This window comes from Pygocentrus nattereri, chromosome 27 (assembly GCF_015220715.1).
Source record: "Pygocentrus nattereri isolate fPygNat1 chromosome 27, fPygNat1.pri, whole genome shotgun sequence".
Classification (NCBI taxonomy): domain Eukaryota; kingdom Metazoa; phylum Chordata; class Actinopteri; order Characiformes; family Serrasalmidae; genus Pygocentrus; species Pygocentrus nattereri.
This window is the reverse complement of record NC_051237.1, coordinates 22,675,783-22,692,223: the sequence shown is the minus strand read 5'-3', so window position 1 is coordinate 22,692,223 and position 16,441 is coordinate 22,675,783. Positions and strand designations below refer to the sequence as shown.

General features: G+C 42.5%; 1 protein-coding gene across 2 annotated transcripts; it reads right to left on the bottom strand.

Annotated features, from left to right (window-relative positions):
• Nucleotides 1–5,151: 5,151 nt before the first annotated feature.
• Nucleotides 5,152–10,993, bottom strand: thap7 (THAP domain containing 7). 2 transcript variants are annotated; one of them, XM_017721532.2, is made up of 5 exons: nt 10,887–10,993; nt 8,814–8,893; nt 8,400–8,555; nt 7,036–7,152; nt 5,152–6,868 (listed from the first exon to the last, which is right to left on the bottom strand). In XM_017721532.2, the coding sequence occupies exons 1-5, from the start codon at nt 10,983–10,985 to the stop codon at nt 5,254–5,256; spliced, it is 2,067 nt and encodes a 688-aa protein (XP_017577021.2). In that variant the 5' UTR covers nt 10,986–10,993; the 3' UTR covers nt 5,152–5,253. The 2 variants fall into 2 exon arrangements, with proteins under 2 accessions (XP_017577021.2, XP_017577022.2); XM_017721533.2 differs by having other exon boundaries at nt 10,188–10,889.
• Between the last annotated feature and the right edge of the window lie 5,448 nt (nt 10,994–16,441).

Genomic DNA, 16,441 nt, shown 5'->3' with positions numbered 1-16,441 from the left:
TCAGTGATGAGTTCAACACTCTACTGAGTCTCTTCTCCATTGATTAAACCTTGGGTGACTACAAGCTGCAGTCATCCTTTGACCTCGCCCTCAACCAGACTCCTCCAACGCACAGAGCAGGCAATGCTTTGGACCTGATATTTACCAGACCTACCTCTGCACTGGATGTGACAGTAACTCCCATGCATCGCTCTGATCACCCCTTCCTATCTTTCCCACTCTCCCTCCCTGTTACTCCTGTCCATTCCACCCCTTTGCGTTCCTCTTCTCTGTGCAACTTGCACTCCACTCCTTCCTCATCTTTCACCTCATCTATCCTGACCACCCTTCCCCATCCTGACTAATTTTCCTCTCTCTCACTGAACAAGGATACAGATGATTTCCTTTCTTCACTCTCATCTGCAATTAACTTTCTGTGTCCTCTCTCCTCCAGGCCAGCAAGATCTTCCTACCTGCCCCCTGGCTGATGTGTGTCCTGCGGAGCAACCGACAAGCACTAAGGAAGGCTGAGAGAAGGTGGAGGAAATCCCAGCTCGACTTGGATCTTCACTCCTACCAATCTCTCCTTTCCAAGTTCTCACTCAAAGTTACTGCTGCAAAGTCATCTTTCTACAGAGGGAAACTGGAAGCATCAGCATCTGATCCACGCAAGCTCTTCAACATTTTCTCCTCTCTTCTCAACCCTTCTTCTCCCCCTCCACCCTGTTCTCTCACCCCTGAGGATTTTGTCACCTTCTTTGAGGAGAGGGTTGATAGAATCCACCAGTCTTTTCCCTCTGACCTTCCTCCTTCCACTAGACTGCCTCCTCTCATTCTCAATCCCTTAAACTTTTTCTTCTCTTCCCACAGATGCTGTCCTTCAACTGATCAAATCCAGTAACCCAACCACCTGCCCACTGGATCCCATCCCTCTGCATTGTTTCAGTCAATCTCCAAGGACCTACTGTCCTTCATCACTTTTCTCATCAACAAGTCCTTGGCATCAGGTGAAGTGCCATCAACTTTCAAGACTGCAAGAGCACTTCTCATCCTGAAGAAGCCCATGCCTGACACCTCTGATGTCAATAACTACAGACCGGTATCACTTCTTTCTTTCCTTTCAAAAATTCTTGAATGTGCAGTGTATAATCAACTTTCTCTCTTTCTCACACAGAACCAGCTCCAGGACCCCAACCAGTCTGGCTTCAAACCAGCACACTCAACAGAGACTGCCCTCATAGCAGTGATGAGAAGCTCCAATCAGCAAGATCAGCCAAACAGTCATCTGTCTTGATCCTTCTTGATCTCTCAGCGGCTTTTGACATGACCATACGATCCTTCTGGACATCCTCACCAACCTTGGAATCACTGGATCTGCGTGGAAGTGGTACAAGTCATATCTGGAGGATCGCTCTTATCAGGTAACATGGAGAGGGTTCACATTCTCTCCATGCAGGCTCTTCACTGGTGTCCCACAAGGCTCGGTGCTCGGTCCTCTTCTCTTTTCTCTTTACACTAGCTCTCTTGGTGATGTAATATCGTCTCATGGCTTCTCTTATCACTGTTATGCTGGTGATACTCAACTAATGTTTTCTTTCTCACCCTCTGACACACAGGTTTCCAGTCGCATCTCTTCATGGATAACTCACATCGCGAACCTAACTCGGTCATGCAGGTTTCTTGTCATCTTGTCAAGTCTCTTGTCATCTCAAGGTTTGACTACTGCAACTTGCTTTTGGCTGGTCTTCCCATGCAGTCCATCAAGCCTCTGCAACTCATCCAGAATGCAGCAGCATGGCTCTTCTTCAATCTGCCCAAGTTCAGCCACATCACCCCACTGCTGCGCTCCCTTCACTGGCTTCCTGTAGTTGCACACATCAGATTTAAAACCCTAATGCTGGCCTACAAAGCCAAAAATGCCCCTACCTACATGATGGTAATGGTGAAATGTCAAACTGTACCACGAGCCCTTTGAGCTTCAAGTACAGCTCGGCTTGACCCGCCATCCTTCAAGGCACGTGGAAGACAAGTGTCGAGAATGTTCTCTGAACTGGGACCCAGGTGGTGGAACAAACTCCCACTGACTGTCCGAACAGCAGAGTCTCTCGCTGTCTTCAAACGCAGACTGAAGACTCTTTACACAGCACTTAAATGAGCATTGATTTAAGTATTGTTTGCAATATATTGTGCTGCACTTATATATTATATTTTATTGTATTGCACTGTGTATTGTAGTTTACTGGTGTTGTATTGTATTGCATTGTACAGCACAGAGTTCTGTGTTCAACTGTGTGTCCTTTTTCTCTCTGTATCTACAGTGATTTTTGTTTCTAGCAGTACCTGGACCTCAGGTCTGTCTTTTTCTCTAACCTATTGGTAACTAGCAAAGATACTTTCTCTAGATAGACAAAGCATTTCTTGTAAGTCGGTCTGGATAAGAGTGTCTGCCAAATGCTGTAAATGTAAATGTAAATTTAGTGAGTGAGAAGAAAGCATGGAAGAATTTGTTAGTTAAAATTTGTGTTGAACTTAACTGTGGAAATAATATATTTGTCACTATGATCATTCATTTTTGTCACCTAGTTTATTAAACATGCCTACAGAGCAAAATCATACTCTTTTCTTGATTGCACCAGCTGAGAGCGAACTGATCTATAATTTGTGTATTCATATATATTCATTTTTGTTTAGGGCCTTGCAGCTTACCTAAATCCTGGCCTATGTGATTTTACTCTATACCCAATTTCGCTGTGGATAGAGCTGCCTACTGCTCCGGGCAATTGTTGTCACTGCCCTTTAGTGTGTGTCATCATTGTTACTATCATTACTACTATCATTGTATTGTAATGAGGTAGGTGCGATGGCGTGGTGGGTAGTGCTGTTGCCTGGGTTTGATTCCCTGGCTGGGTGACCAGGGTTCTCCTGCTGTCTGTGTGGGTTTTCTCCGGGTTCTATGGATTCCTTCCACAGTCCAAAGACATGCAGTTAGGCCAGTTAGTGTCTGTCTACCCTGTGGTGGACTTGTGACCTGTCCAGGGTGTATCCTGCCTCTGCCTGATGACTGCTGGGATAGGCTCCAACACCCCCCCATGACCCTGAGGGAGAGGTGAATTAGAAAATGTGTGGATGTGTATATGTGCTCACCAGCCACTTTATTAGGTACACTGCTGATCCATCTACTGGGATTTTCACGCACAACCATCTCTAGGGTTTACAGAGAACGGTCCGAAAAAGAGGAAACATCCAGTGAGCGGTCAGTTGTGTGGACGAAAATGCCTTGTTGATGTGAGAGGTCAGAGGAGAATGGGCAGACTGGTTCCAGATGACAGAAAGGCAACAGGATCTCAAATAACCAACCAAAATCTCTGAGGAACCTTTCCAAAACCTTGTTGAAAGTGTGCCACGAAGAATTAAGGCAGCCAGCCAGGTTAGCCATGAACTTTGGATGTGAGTGTCCGTGGTCTATTTCTCTCAATGATTTTCCATCAGAGATATTCCATCCTTTTTGAGTCTTTTAGAAAATTGTCTGCTGTGTTGTGACTGGCTTTTGCAGTGTTTCTGAAGTAGCATTTGTTTTCTGTATTTGCAGTGCGTTTGTAAAATGTGGTTCAGGTGGTCATTTTGGTGAAAGTGTTTTCTGTGTTTTAAGTGTACTATAAATAGGATGTTGTCTGCCAACGTATTGAATCCCAAAAGGCTGTTTGTTAGACATGTGATGCCCTCTGTGGATGCAGAAGCAACCATTTTAATACAGTATGTTGTGCACTATGTAGCGGCAGGGAGGCATTTTAGATTCAGCCAATGATTTTGCTCACTACTCAAAGGTGCAGTGTGTTGTATTGAATAAAACAGCATTAGGGCTACATTTCATGTTCAGTGTGGGCACCTATGTCTCGTCATGACAGTCGGACTGTGTGAGTATATAAATCGAAGGCTTTGTCTGTACACAGTGGGCATTTCAAGTGTACAGTGTCGAGTTGTCCCCAAAGAACGAAATTTCTAAAATCGCAATGTCTGGCCTAAGAGTGATTTTTGTTCTGTGCTTAATACAAACTACACAGAGACAGATCTATGTACCGATGTATGAGACATTTTCTGGCTGTTGCTACTCTAAATGTTCTTGTTGAACAGACAATTTGGGGCCTTCAGAAAACAGTAAAAAGTCTCCTGGACCCATGCTGGGCCCTTCCTGGGACCATGCCTCCAGACCCCCTAGTACAGGCTTAGCCCACCTATTCATGAACCTTTAGTGATGCCCCAACCTTCTCCAGACACACGACAATTGGGCCCCAACTAGCAAGAACTGAAGGAAAACAAAAAGGTCAATAATCAACTTCATTAGGAAACTAAACATGATCAACATGCTGGTTCGATCTCCTGAGCTGACAGTACATGACTGAGGTGCCCTTGAGCAAGGCACCTAACCCCCCAGCTGCTTTCCGTGCGCTGGGAATAGGACTGCCCACTGCCCCCTAGTGTTTGTCATCACTAGTGTGTATGTGGTGTTTCAGTGCATGGGTTAGATTGCGGAGGTGAAATTTCCCCGTTGTGGGACTAATAAGGGTCACTTAATCTTAATAAGGGCATTAACAATATTCATGACTACACATAACAACATAGCGTATGCTACAGAATGAACACGGTTCTGTCTGAATTATATACGGCTGCAAGCAAGCTGCTCTTGACCTTTTTCAGTATGTGGCTGTAAATATATTGGCTATATTGTATAATATTTGCCCTCATTAGAGCAAGCTGACCAGTTCAGGGAATATAAAAAATGATCAGAGCAGAACTTACCAGCTTACAGTCCTTGCTTCTCCAACAGTTTACATATTGTCACTCCTTGTCAAGTCACTTAATGTTTTGCTCAGTTCAGTTCTTGTTTTGGCAAACGAAACGATTGCTTAGTTGTGTTTTTCTTGTAGCAAAACAAATAATTGCTCAGTTAATTGCTCACCATTGGCAACAATAAATAAATAAAAATGATAATAATAATAATAATAGTAAGCTGTTCTGTTATAGCTAGTCCAGTCAATACATCATTCTCTTAGCTGCATCATTTGAAAGGGAATAAACAGTTGGTAAGTAGAGCATCAATTCAGTAACACAACTCAGTTAAGGACAACTCACAAGTCAATGCAATAACTTGAATAACTCGATAAAACGTTTTGATACATTGTTTGTGCTGTGTTTAATGGGAAATCGTGAAGAGGTTTGTTCCATATCCTTGACAAAAATGTATTATTGTAATTACAACCAATTGTAACACCTTGTTCAGTCAACAAATTCACTGCTTAGCTGCAGCTGAAACCCCTCTAGATGTTCCTTCAGTCTCTGCCTGACATCTCCACTCACTACAGTAGCTCTCAGATTTGACTGATTGCCATTCTGACTTTCCCTCAACCTAGTATTTCTTAACCCTGTGAGGTTACTCTCAACACCTAGGCTATCCCCGTCTTCACTGGCTCCTTGCTGAAAGCCTTCTCCTGTCAACAATATCGACTGGGTTTCCATATTCTGAAGCACGGTGTCAACACTGACCCCACTACTCTCCCTGGTATCAGTAGAAACAGGTACCAGCAGCAAGTGACTGTCTGATCTTTCTTGCACCACATAAATATGATTTCCTGCTTCTTGGTCACTTTGTGACATGTTCCCTTCCCTTGTTGTCATGTCTGGAAGGAGAAGTCCTGGCTGAAGGCCCACACTGGGCTGCAAAAGATGAAGCTGCTGCAGCTGAAGTGGAGATGTTGCCTCCTGTAGCGTTACTGTAGATTGTGTAGGTCCAGGCACCGTATGCATCTGCAAGAGCATTTCAGTCTGAGGGTGCAGCAGGGTAAGTTGCTGCAATGGCTTGCCACAGAGTTCCAGAGAAGCTTCTCCATCTATGTTCTGCTGGGGAGGTGAATCCAAGGAGGCAGTCCTTGTTTGGTCCTCACTTGCATCATTTTCACAGTAATAGAAGTAACAGTCCTTTGGCTCTACAGCAGGAGCATCATTTCTTGTGCTCTCAGCCTTTCGACCTATGAATATGCTGGGTGTCTTCCCTCTCTCTCTTTTGCCTTCTTGAATTCTCTTAGGTTTATGACTTTCAAGAGGCCCTTGGCTTTCAGTGGCCCTATGAGACATTCGCCTATCCCTTACTTCTTTTGATTCCTCATCTTCTCTACCCCGACCACAGTAAAAACAGCATCCGTCCTCTTCTTCTACAGGTACTCTCTCCTTTGCTGTGGGTGCTGGCCTTCTCCAACCCTCTTCAGTGAAAAGCTCCATGTCTTCATTTGTACCCTCTATCTCACTCTCCTCCAGCCCTTCAGGAGTTCCACTTCTGTCTATTCTTGTAGCCTTTTCACTCTGAGTAGCCAAGACGGAAACCCTACCTTGGCCTCCCTGACCCTCCTTCCTTCGGCTGCTGTCTTGAATTCGGGATAAAGTGCTCTTTAGCCTGCTCTCTCGGAGGCGCAGCAGCGTAAGCCGTAGGCGGTTTTCCCGGCGGCGGGCAGCACTAAGCAAACGCAGTGCCTTTTCCAAGTTATCGATGGCTTTATCGTAACGTTTACGCCATACTAGGGGGCACAGCTGAGCATAGTTGTGCTCTTTGGCCAGATAGAAGCCAGGAGGAGGAGGGAGGCGCCTCATATAGCAGGATGGAGAAGGTGGCCGTGGTGAAGTTGGATTGGGAGCGATGTCTGTTGGTTGACTATTTGGTGATGTCTTATTGGTTTGAACATCTTCAGACGAAAGTGGAGGGCTTTGCTCATTTGCCTGTTCCCCATTGACTGTGTTGGATTTCTCAGCTTCACCTTCACTAGTCACATTCTGTATGAAAGCCTCGTTGATTGGAACCTCCTTACTGTCCGATCCCTCATTTTCAGTTCGCTTCTTTGTCCTAAAGAGAAATTAATGACAGTCAAACAAAACGTCCATTAAGAAAGAGTTGATCAGCAAGGGGTTACTGAATTGTTCACTACCTACACTGAAAGTGATTTCTTAAGCTTTCTACTACCTACTTTGAAATGCTGAGTACCTGAGCACATGCACATATGTGTGATATACCTCATCTGTCTTTCCACATTTCGTGGTCTGCCTCTTCCCCTGGAGGTCTTGCCTCTTTGGAAAGATGAGGTTTCAACCACTGTGGGTACTGCATCATCTTTCAGTCTGCGATAGCCACTGGGATGAAGGAGGAGATAAAAGAATATCAGCAACCTTCATTTACAGATATGCTGTACAGCAAAAGCAGATTGACCTGTGAGAGAAATCAAGTATGTCATGGTTGCTTTTTACCTCCTTACTGAACAAAATAACCATCGTCCTATTTTTATATACTGAAATTTCTATCACACTGTATAGCTAACAGGTTCAGTGACATTAAAAGGCAATTATATATATATATATATATATATATATATATATATAGGCATGGACAATATACAGTGCTCTGTTCTTGAGACACTGCAGTTGTGCACAGTGGTGATGATCGGAACCAGATGCCAAAAAATAATGCCTCTTAAAGAGTACTCGCCAACCCTGGTCCTGGAGATGTACCTTCCTGCAGAGTTGAATTCTAGCTTGTATCCAATAAGCTGCCCAGCCCTTTCTTATCTCTAATACATCTGGCCATCCAGCCAATCAGGGACTTGGGAAGAGGATGACAAGGTGGCACACTGTGGTTGGAAATAGGCTCTTCAGGAAGGTAGCTCTCCAGGACCAGGGTTGGAGACCACTGCTCTAAATGCCCATTGAAAGTTATTTCATACAAAGGTTACGAATATGTTGCCTGATGTCATTTTTTTCAATAGTTCTAAGATTAAAGTTTGCCCTAAAACATATTTTTAAACACATTCGCAGCAGAGAGATACACAGGTACAGTTTTATTGACTAATGTTTTACCATTACCAGAAGACATGTAAATAAAATGGCTATATTTGAGTTGTAGATCTCTTGATCCTATCATCACCACTGTAAAGAAATCAGTTGGTAAGTTGTTCTACAATTAACCATTTCACATTAAACCACTCTGAATGACTTTGTTTACACCTCCGTGATTAGACAGAATTTGTTGTTTGTCAATAGACTTCAACTTCACTGACATACTGAAGAATCAGAGCATGACAACACAGCAGTTCCGTTACCGTGCCTCAAGCAATAGGTAGCGAGGGCAGAGTTTGGTGCTGGAATAGAGATATTAGCATATAACAATGCATTTATAGTATGAGTCTGTATTTTCTTTGCTTGGAATAACAGTTACACCGCTATAGAGTAATGCACAGCAATAAAGTTGCATTATGGTTATTTCTTGCTGGTCATCTGGAGCCTAAGCCTCTAAGCCTTACCCAACCACTAACCCTGCTGAGATTTCCAGGCCTTTGTGTAAACCTGAGCCATCAAACTACATTCGATCCACCTGAAGTACCGACCTGACTCCAGAGAGTTCAAAGCTGTCAGGGGTGAAATGTTTAGAGCAAAAATAGATGTAGTCACTCTGAGGATCCCACTGCCCTTTCCCCTCGGGACCTTTGCGATGAGAATTCAGAATCCAGGTGGCACGCCGAGGATTGCCCCTTTTCGGCAACCTAACCAAGAAATGTGGTGATTAGTACATCATTATTTATAAAGCTTCTCCATCCATCCATCCATCCATCCATCCATCCATCCATTTTCTAAGCCGCTTCTCCGTCCAGGTCACGGGGGTGCTGGAGCCTATTATAAAGCTTCTCATTATTTTTAAACATGTTTGCATCTTTGGTGCTTTATAGAACTTTTATTACAATTCATAAGCATTAAGACATTCTTAGACTGTTCTTAGACTCTTGTAGAAGTCTAGTGCTTACCTGTGAAAAGTGAGACCAGCTTTCCGAGCATCTCTGGTATCACGTGAATTGCAGCCTGCGGCAGAGCAATGTCTGGGCATCTAGAGGAAATATGCTTACTGTGAATATAAAGCAACTAATCAACTAAAGATAGTGTTACAGCATTTTTTCATATTACAGCAGTATGTTTCATATTTATCATCACAGTCACTGCCTCTTTACTGTATTCATAAGCACTTAAATCTCGTGTACACACTGCAAATTTCTCTTTATCTTTGTTTTAAATTATTAAAGTGTTTATTCTTTTACATAAATGGTTGCAACTGTAACAGCTGCAATTTCCCTCTGGGATCAATAAAGGAATCTGATTCTGATTTTCCCAGCTTCAGCCCTACAGTCACTTGCATGTAACTGCACATAAGCTCTTAACTATTTTTCTTAAGGTAAACTTCTTAAGGGATCAATTTAATTCTGTCAGTTTGAATTCTGCAACTATTACAAACTATTAAAAACTTTATTCTAAATTACAGAATTTTTGGAAACAGCCTGTTCTGAATTCACAGTTTCTGCGATATCAGAAAAACCGACTCATTTATATATCGTTGTTTTATACATCAAAAACGTTCTTTAATTTCTAAGCAATTTTGGTGCATTTCTGTTGGTCCAGTCATCTTGAAATCTTCACACAATGTACAGGACAGCTCCTGAGCTCAAAGGATGCCGAATAGTGAAAATGGCAAAAAATGGACATACATGTTTTTCTCTGGACAGCGACGACATATTAACCTATTCAGTACAAAGTAGTTTTGCCCCGCCCATTCAGCATTGTTATAAGGAGCATCTCAACCTGGACTGTTTTTTGACCGAGGCATAACACAACACAATCCCTGACTTTTTGAACGGTCTCTGTCTGTGGTGTATTTTATTTGTGATGCCCTGATTTCTTACAACGACACTGCTGTAAGTTTGAAGCAGGGCTGAATGTTCTGCGGAAGCTATTTAACTGAAATACTGCAATTAAAGCTGTGATTATTTTCTACGCTTTTTTGGCCCAAGACGACCAGCATTTTCACCTTTTCTGACTTGAGGCTGGGCGATACGTCCAGTGTATGATGAATACAGTTATCGTGATAAATAACTGTCACTGTTCTGAGCACATCGAAGGCCCGTTTAATTGGACTTGGCAGTGTGTAAAAGACTGGGAGTTGGAAGTGTACAGTGGTTAATATTCTTATTTTATTCTTATTATAGTATTTTATATGTGACACTACACATTCTACTTTGTCTGTTTGAACTTCTCAGAAAAACTGAATATCATGATGCGTTATCGCTCATCATGAAAATATGAAATAACATGATATAATGGGGTTTTTTTACCGTATCACCCACCCCTACCTGAGGCTGAACAGTGTGCCACTGTTAGGTGTGGCTGTGTTGTGGATGCTCTGGCTGCTTCCAGGTGGTCTAATTCATCTCCAGGCAGTAGGAGCTCCACGTTTTTAGATTAAAGTTGTTAAGCTATAATTAAAATTGCCGCTAGTGATATGAAAACTGCGTGCTTTCAAAATACGATTTAGACCAAAGAAAACCCCAAAAAACAAACGATTCATCTTCCAGCCGTCGGTTCAGCCGTTACAGGACTGCTGCAGACCTCAGCAGACGGACAGACGGCCTGCGATGCGCAAATATTTGCGCAAATGCTGCGCTTCTGTGACGCTCTCTAGGAGGAGCGGCGCGAAGAAGCCTGTTTTTATGTGTTTATAAAAGGCGCCGCGCATCGTCCTTTAGGTTGAATTTACTGGCAGGACAGAGCGATTAGAGCTCCACTGCTTCTTCCAGGGCCAACATAAAACGCTCAGTACGTCCAGATTCTTCAGATCAGCAGAAGAGCTGGTTTCTGAGATTAGCTGCGGTTAAAGGGTTAGCTTAGCTTAGCTTAGCTTGGCTTGGCTTGGCTAGCTGGCTAAGGCCGGGCCAGTGCCGCGTGTCCGAGCGCCGCTCCTCTCAGCCGTAACGGCGCTTTTAATAAAAATGACGGCTCGTTAAAGCGACCATGAGCGATTTATTGAGATTTGTGAAGCGTTTCGGACTCACCACTGAGCCTTTCGACCTCACGAAGATGGCGGTCTTCTTCTTCCTCTGTGGATCTGCGCATGCGCTCAGAAAGTGCCCCGGCTCCGGCTGTTGGTGCATTACAGGGGGGTTCTGCCTGAAGGCATCGCTCTGAGATACGGACGCTTTCATTAAGAGCGCTTTGGTGTGAAACGCTCAGCTCTACAGAAACTCACTGAGTCAGAGTTGTCCACAGCGGTGGCGATAGGAACCAGACGTCCGCCTCTAGGAGGTCCTTTACAGGAGGTTATTTCATTAAATGGTTGTGAACTCACTGCCTGATGCGCGAGGCACTGTCTCGTGATAGGTTTGTGCGAATGTTTTGGCTTAAAGTGTATTTTAATCAATTCATGGTTCAGAGCTTCATGAAAGGTGTTTTAATAGTTTTAATAACAGAATAGTCACCTAAGATAACTTTTTTCTAGATCCATTCTAGATTCCAGGTGTTGTAAGGCAGAATAGTCACGTAAGATAGCTTTTTTCTAGATCCATTCTAGATTCCAGGTGTTTTAAGGCAGAATAGTCACCTAAGATAACTTTCCCCCCCAGATCCATTCTAGATTCTAGGTGTTGTAAGGCAGAATAGTCACGTAAGGTAACTTTTTTTCTAGATCCATTTCTAGATCCCAGGTGTTTTAAGGCAGAATAGTCACCTAAGATAACTTTTTTCTAGATCCATTCTAGATTCCAGGTGTTTTAAGGCAGAATAGTCACCTAAGATAACTTTTCCCCCCAGATCCATTCTAGATTCCAGGTGTTTTAAGGCAGAATAGTCACGTAAGATAACTTTTCTAGATCCATTCTAGATTCCAGGTGTTTTAAGGCAGAATAGTCACCTAAGATAACTTTTCCCCCAGATCCATTCTAGATTCTAGGTGTTGTAAGGCAGAATAGTCACGTAAGGTAACTTTTTTTCTAGATCCATTCTAGATTCCAGGTGTTTTAAGGCAGAATAGTCACCTAAGATAACTTTTCCCCCCTAGATCCATTCTAGATTCCAGGTGTTTTAAGGCAGAATAGTCACGTAAGATAACTTTTTCTAGATCCATTCTAGATTCCAGGTGTTGTAAGGCAGAATAGTCACGTAAGGTAACTTTTTTCTAGATCCATTCTAGATTCCAGGTGTTTTAAGGCAGAATAGTCACCTAAGATAACTTTCCCCCCTAGATCCATTCTAGATTCCAGGTGTTTTAAGGCAGAATAGTCACGTAAGATAACTTTTTCTAGATCCATTCTAGATTCCAGGTGTTGTAAGGCAGAATAGTCACGTAAGGTAACTTTTTTCTAGATCCATTCTAGATTCCAGGTGTTTTAAGGCAGAATAGTCACCTAAGTACAGGATGGGACATATAGATGAAGAAACTCTGCCAAGTATTGAGGAGCCAGACTGTGCAGAGCTTTATGTGTTATAAGGAGAACTTTGTACTGAATACGGAATGTAATGGGCAGCCAGTGAAAAACGGGTGACATGGTCACTCTTTTTTGAAAAGGTGACAATCCCAGCAGCGATCTTATCCCAGCAGTCATCGGGCGGAGGCTGGACACATCCTGGACAGGTCGCCAGTCCATCGCAGGGCAGACAGACAGTCACTCACACCTAGGGGCAATGTAGCATGTCCTGAATGTTCTATATTTAGGAAAATAAAACAAGTTTCTATGCTTACCTGAGTGTCTTTTTGAAGCTTCAAATGTCTTGAAGCCGGAGCTGAAATGCCAATGAGTTAAGTTGAGTAAGTTATGCTGAACATGAGAATCAGTCATGTTTAGCAAGGAGCCCCTAGTGTTTGCATGTGGTAGAACCTCATCCCACCCCTGGAAGCTGCAAGCTACATATTGTAGAGACATATTCCGTGCAAACCCTTAGAGGTTGTTGCTACCCGGTCTGCACCCTCTGCCCGATCCCATCACTTTACAATGCAGTATTAGTGGAATAGCTTGAGGTATTTAATCCTAAAACCAGCAGTCTCATGCTCGTTCTACTTCAGCACTACTTACTGTACTTAAGTTAGTAATATTAAACTAGGAAAATGTCAGTTGGGTTGCTGTGCAGCTTTCGCCGATTAACTATAGCTTTTATTCTGACATATAATGCACTGTTTGTGTGTAGAAGCTGTTATATAATGAACATGACTTGTACTCCACTGCTTACTGCATGTGCCATTACTCGTTACTGAAAATGAAAATGGGACAAACCTGTATATTTGGAATATATCTGAATATATTCTGAATATATCTAAAGTAATCTGATTTTACAAACCAGTTAGTTACAAAGTCTAAAAATGTGCCATAAAAGAACTGCTTTTGTAAGTGTGTCATGATTGGCCCCTCCCAGTCCATGTGCATTTGTTTTGGTTTTCTACTCCTGCCCCTTGTTTCATGACTCCACCCCGATTGTCTGCACCTGTTTGCACCTGTCCCTCGTTACCCTTATGTATTTAAGCCCTGTGTTTTCCCTGGTCTTTGTTTGATCGTGCTGTTTGTTTGATGTATGTTGGCAGAACTGTTTGAATCTTTGTTTGTTGTTTGGTGATTAGGATCTGTTTGCGTTTCTCATCATGTCTAACTCTCGTACAATCCATGTTGGCTCATTGACCCAGGACCGTCTCGACCCTGATTTTGGATTTGCCCTTAATAAATCTCGCTTATCTCAGCACGCGCGTCCGCCTCTTCGCTCCACATTACAAAGTATAAAAGCTTTACATGTTCCAAAGGTTCTTCACGCTCAAAAAGTGTTTTTTTTCTATAGCAGTGATCAATTAGGTTAGAGTAAAATAGTGTAATGTGCCAGAAGAAAGTGAGAAAAATAATAAAAGCTAGTTAAAATATGTTTTTAGAAATATTCGTTTTTTTCAGAACGCTGGAAAATATTTATTGGTAATGTGTTCTAGAATGAAAGGTTGCTCTTTTTTAACTGTCATATGTGCAGTATGGAGAAGGCAGAACTGGATGGTCTCAAAGTGTGATTTTAAGCATAGCAGACATGCAAAGATGAGTGAAGGTGCTAAACCAGTACAGTTGACTGGCCTAGTTATGAAAGAAACAGGCAGCCAGTGTTGTGAAGCTAAAACTGTCTGAGATAATCACATATAATCTTTTCTAGCATGTGTTTGTGTTCTTGCTCCCGAATTTTGCACAAGCTGTAGTGTACAGTGCTGGAGTTGGCGTCCTAAACTTCACTTGCATTTCCAAGACCATTAAAGACCACCTTTGCTGGTCCAGGCTTTTTTAAATAGTGAGCACTGGAACAGTGTCAGTAGTTGGGAGCTTTGTGAGTCTTAGGAGAGGTATGAAAATGTCTAGTAGCAAATGTAGAAGCTTAGCGTGAGAACATGAAAGTTAGCAGCCCTGTTTACAATCCACAGCCCACTTCACCAAGGAGTTCATCAGAAAGAGTGAGTGGAGAGGTTGACAGAGGTCAGAACAGTACAAGAGGGCTTGCACAAGCAAGAACTGTGGTGTATAGCTTGGTAGTGGACTTCTCTAAAATGTGATGGTACAGAGTTTGTTATGGCCCAGCTCAGCGCTTTTATCATATTGTCCTAATAGATCTGAAGAGCTGCTGTCGATGGAGTAAAGAGAACACTAACTAACTCTAATCCTTACTTTGAGATGCTGTGCATGTGTTGTCTTTGTAAGCAAAGCTGGACTGTTTTTCACACTTATCTGGCTGAGTTGCCAGTTTGTTAGCATGTTATGTCTCTGTGGGCCAGTATTGCGTACGGTGTAAAAGAAGACCTCAGGAAAGGAGACTGGTAGATTTGAACCATCTGTGCAAAGCATTTAAAAGCAGAAAAAAAAAATCGACAGACAGACACTGATCACTATGCCAGACGGAACAGTCACCACCTGCACGGCACCTCATAGTGAATAATTTACGGCCAGGATGACTTTACAGTTTTGCTTCAGTTAAGTCCACAGATTAATCTACAGATACGACAATTTCTTAATCGAACTGGTTTGCATTTACCTGAAACTCAGAAACTCCACTCACTCAAAAAGGGGGCGCTATTGTCTTATTAAAACTATAACAGCTGAGCCTCTCTAGTGGTGCTTCTTGTCCTTGCCAGAATGTAGCAGCATGGAATGTTAAAAAAAAAAAAAAAAAGTTAATTCATTAAATGGAAGGTTTGTTATTCTGTTATGAATTCTATTCTTTCTATAACTACTATAAATTATTTGGTAATTACCATGAAGCTATTTTGTTCAGCCAAATGTCTAGTTATAAGAGAATCACTGAATCATTTAAACATATATAATCTGGTGGATAAGTACTTTGGTTTAATATTTCACCTGCACACTTTTACAGCTCTTGTGTTGGGGGTGTGATTTAGTTGGAAGATTTATCAGCACACTCCCAAATTTTGGTTTCTTGTGTACAGGATCGCTTCTGCTGGAAGAATCTCACCGGCACACTCCCAACTCCGTTTACAAGAGCTGCTTGACTGTATGTGCTGCATGAGGTTTTAAACAGGTAAGAGGCCTTTACCTTTGCACCCTTTAGGATTCTACTCTGTCTAGTTCCCTAGGTCAGAGGGCGGGCAATGTACCATATGGTTTTGATTATGGGTAGTGAGGTTTAATGTAGTTAGCTTTGTAGCAGCCAAGCGTTTTTCTTTGACGCTTTCCACAGTTTGATTCTTCCACTGTGGTACTAGACATCATAACAGTGGTTGGTTTTAGTAAAATAACTTCAGGAGCTCAAACATTGGTCAGTTCTTTGTCAGTTCAGTGTTTTAGTGCCACATGGTACTGATCCCACAGTACCCTAGGCAACATGGGTTGTAAATTGGATTTTTTTTTCCTAAGATTGCTCAGTTTCTAGCTACAGCAGACAGTGGGCTGTTTTTTTAATTAACCTGTCAAGTTAAGATTGTGGCTCAGACACAATCTCAGATTTCAAGTCTAGTATCTACTTGTTTAGTCAAGTCTTCGGTGATTAGTTTTCTCCATTATATATAGAAGGTGCAGTTACATACGTTCATGTTGGTGCTGTCGTCCTGCTGCTCTCACTTAGGTTTGGTGATTGTGAGGTCAGTGCTTACATTGTAAGGAAGCCTCATGTCTGTGCTTTAGTACACCTACCTTGTGTCTATTTTATCAGGTCCACTTGTCATATAGGAGATTTTATAGTTCTAAAATTACAGACTGTAGTTCATCTGTTTCTCTGCGTACTTTGTTACCATGTTCTTTAATGGTCAGGGCCACCTCAGAGCAGGTATTACTCGGATCATTCTCAGCACTGCAGTGAAACTGATGTGGTGTCATGTTAGTGTGTGTGGCGCTAGTGCGAGTGGAACAAACACAGAAGTGCTGGAGTTTTAAAATACCCGAGTGTCACTGTAGTCCACTGTAGTCCACCAACCAAAACCAACCAACCAACCAACAGCGTCCTGTGGGCAGCATCATATGAACATTGATGAAGGACTTGAGGATGACCAACACAAACTCTGTAGCAACAGATGAGCTATCGTCTCAGAGTTTACATCTACAAGGAGGATTAAGAAAGTATCTGTGTCTAATAGAGTGGACGATGTGAG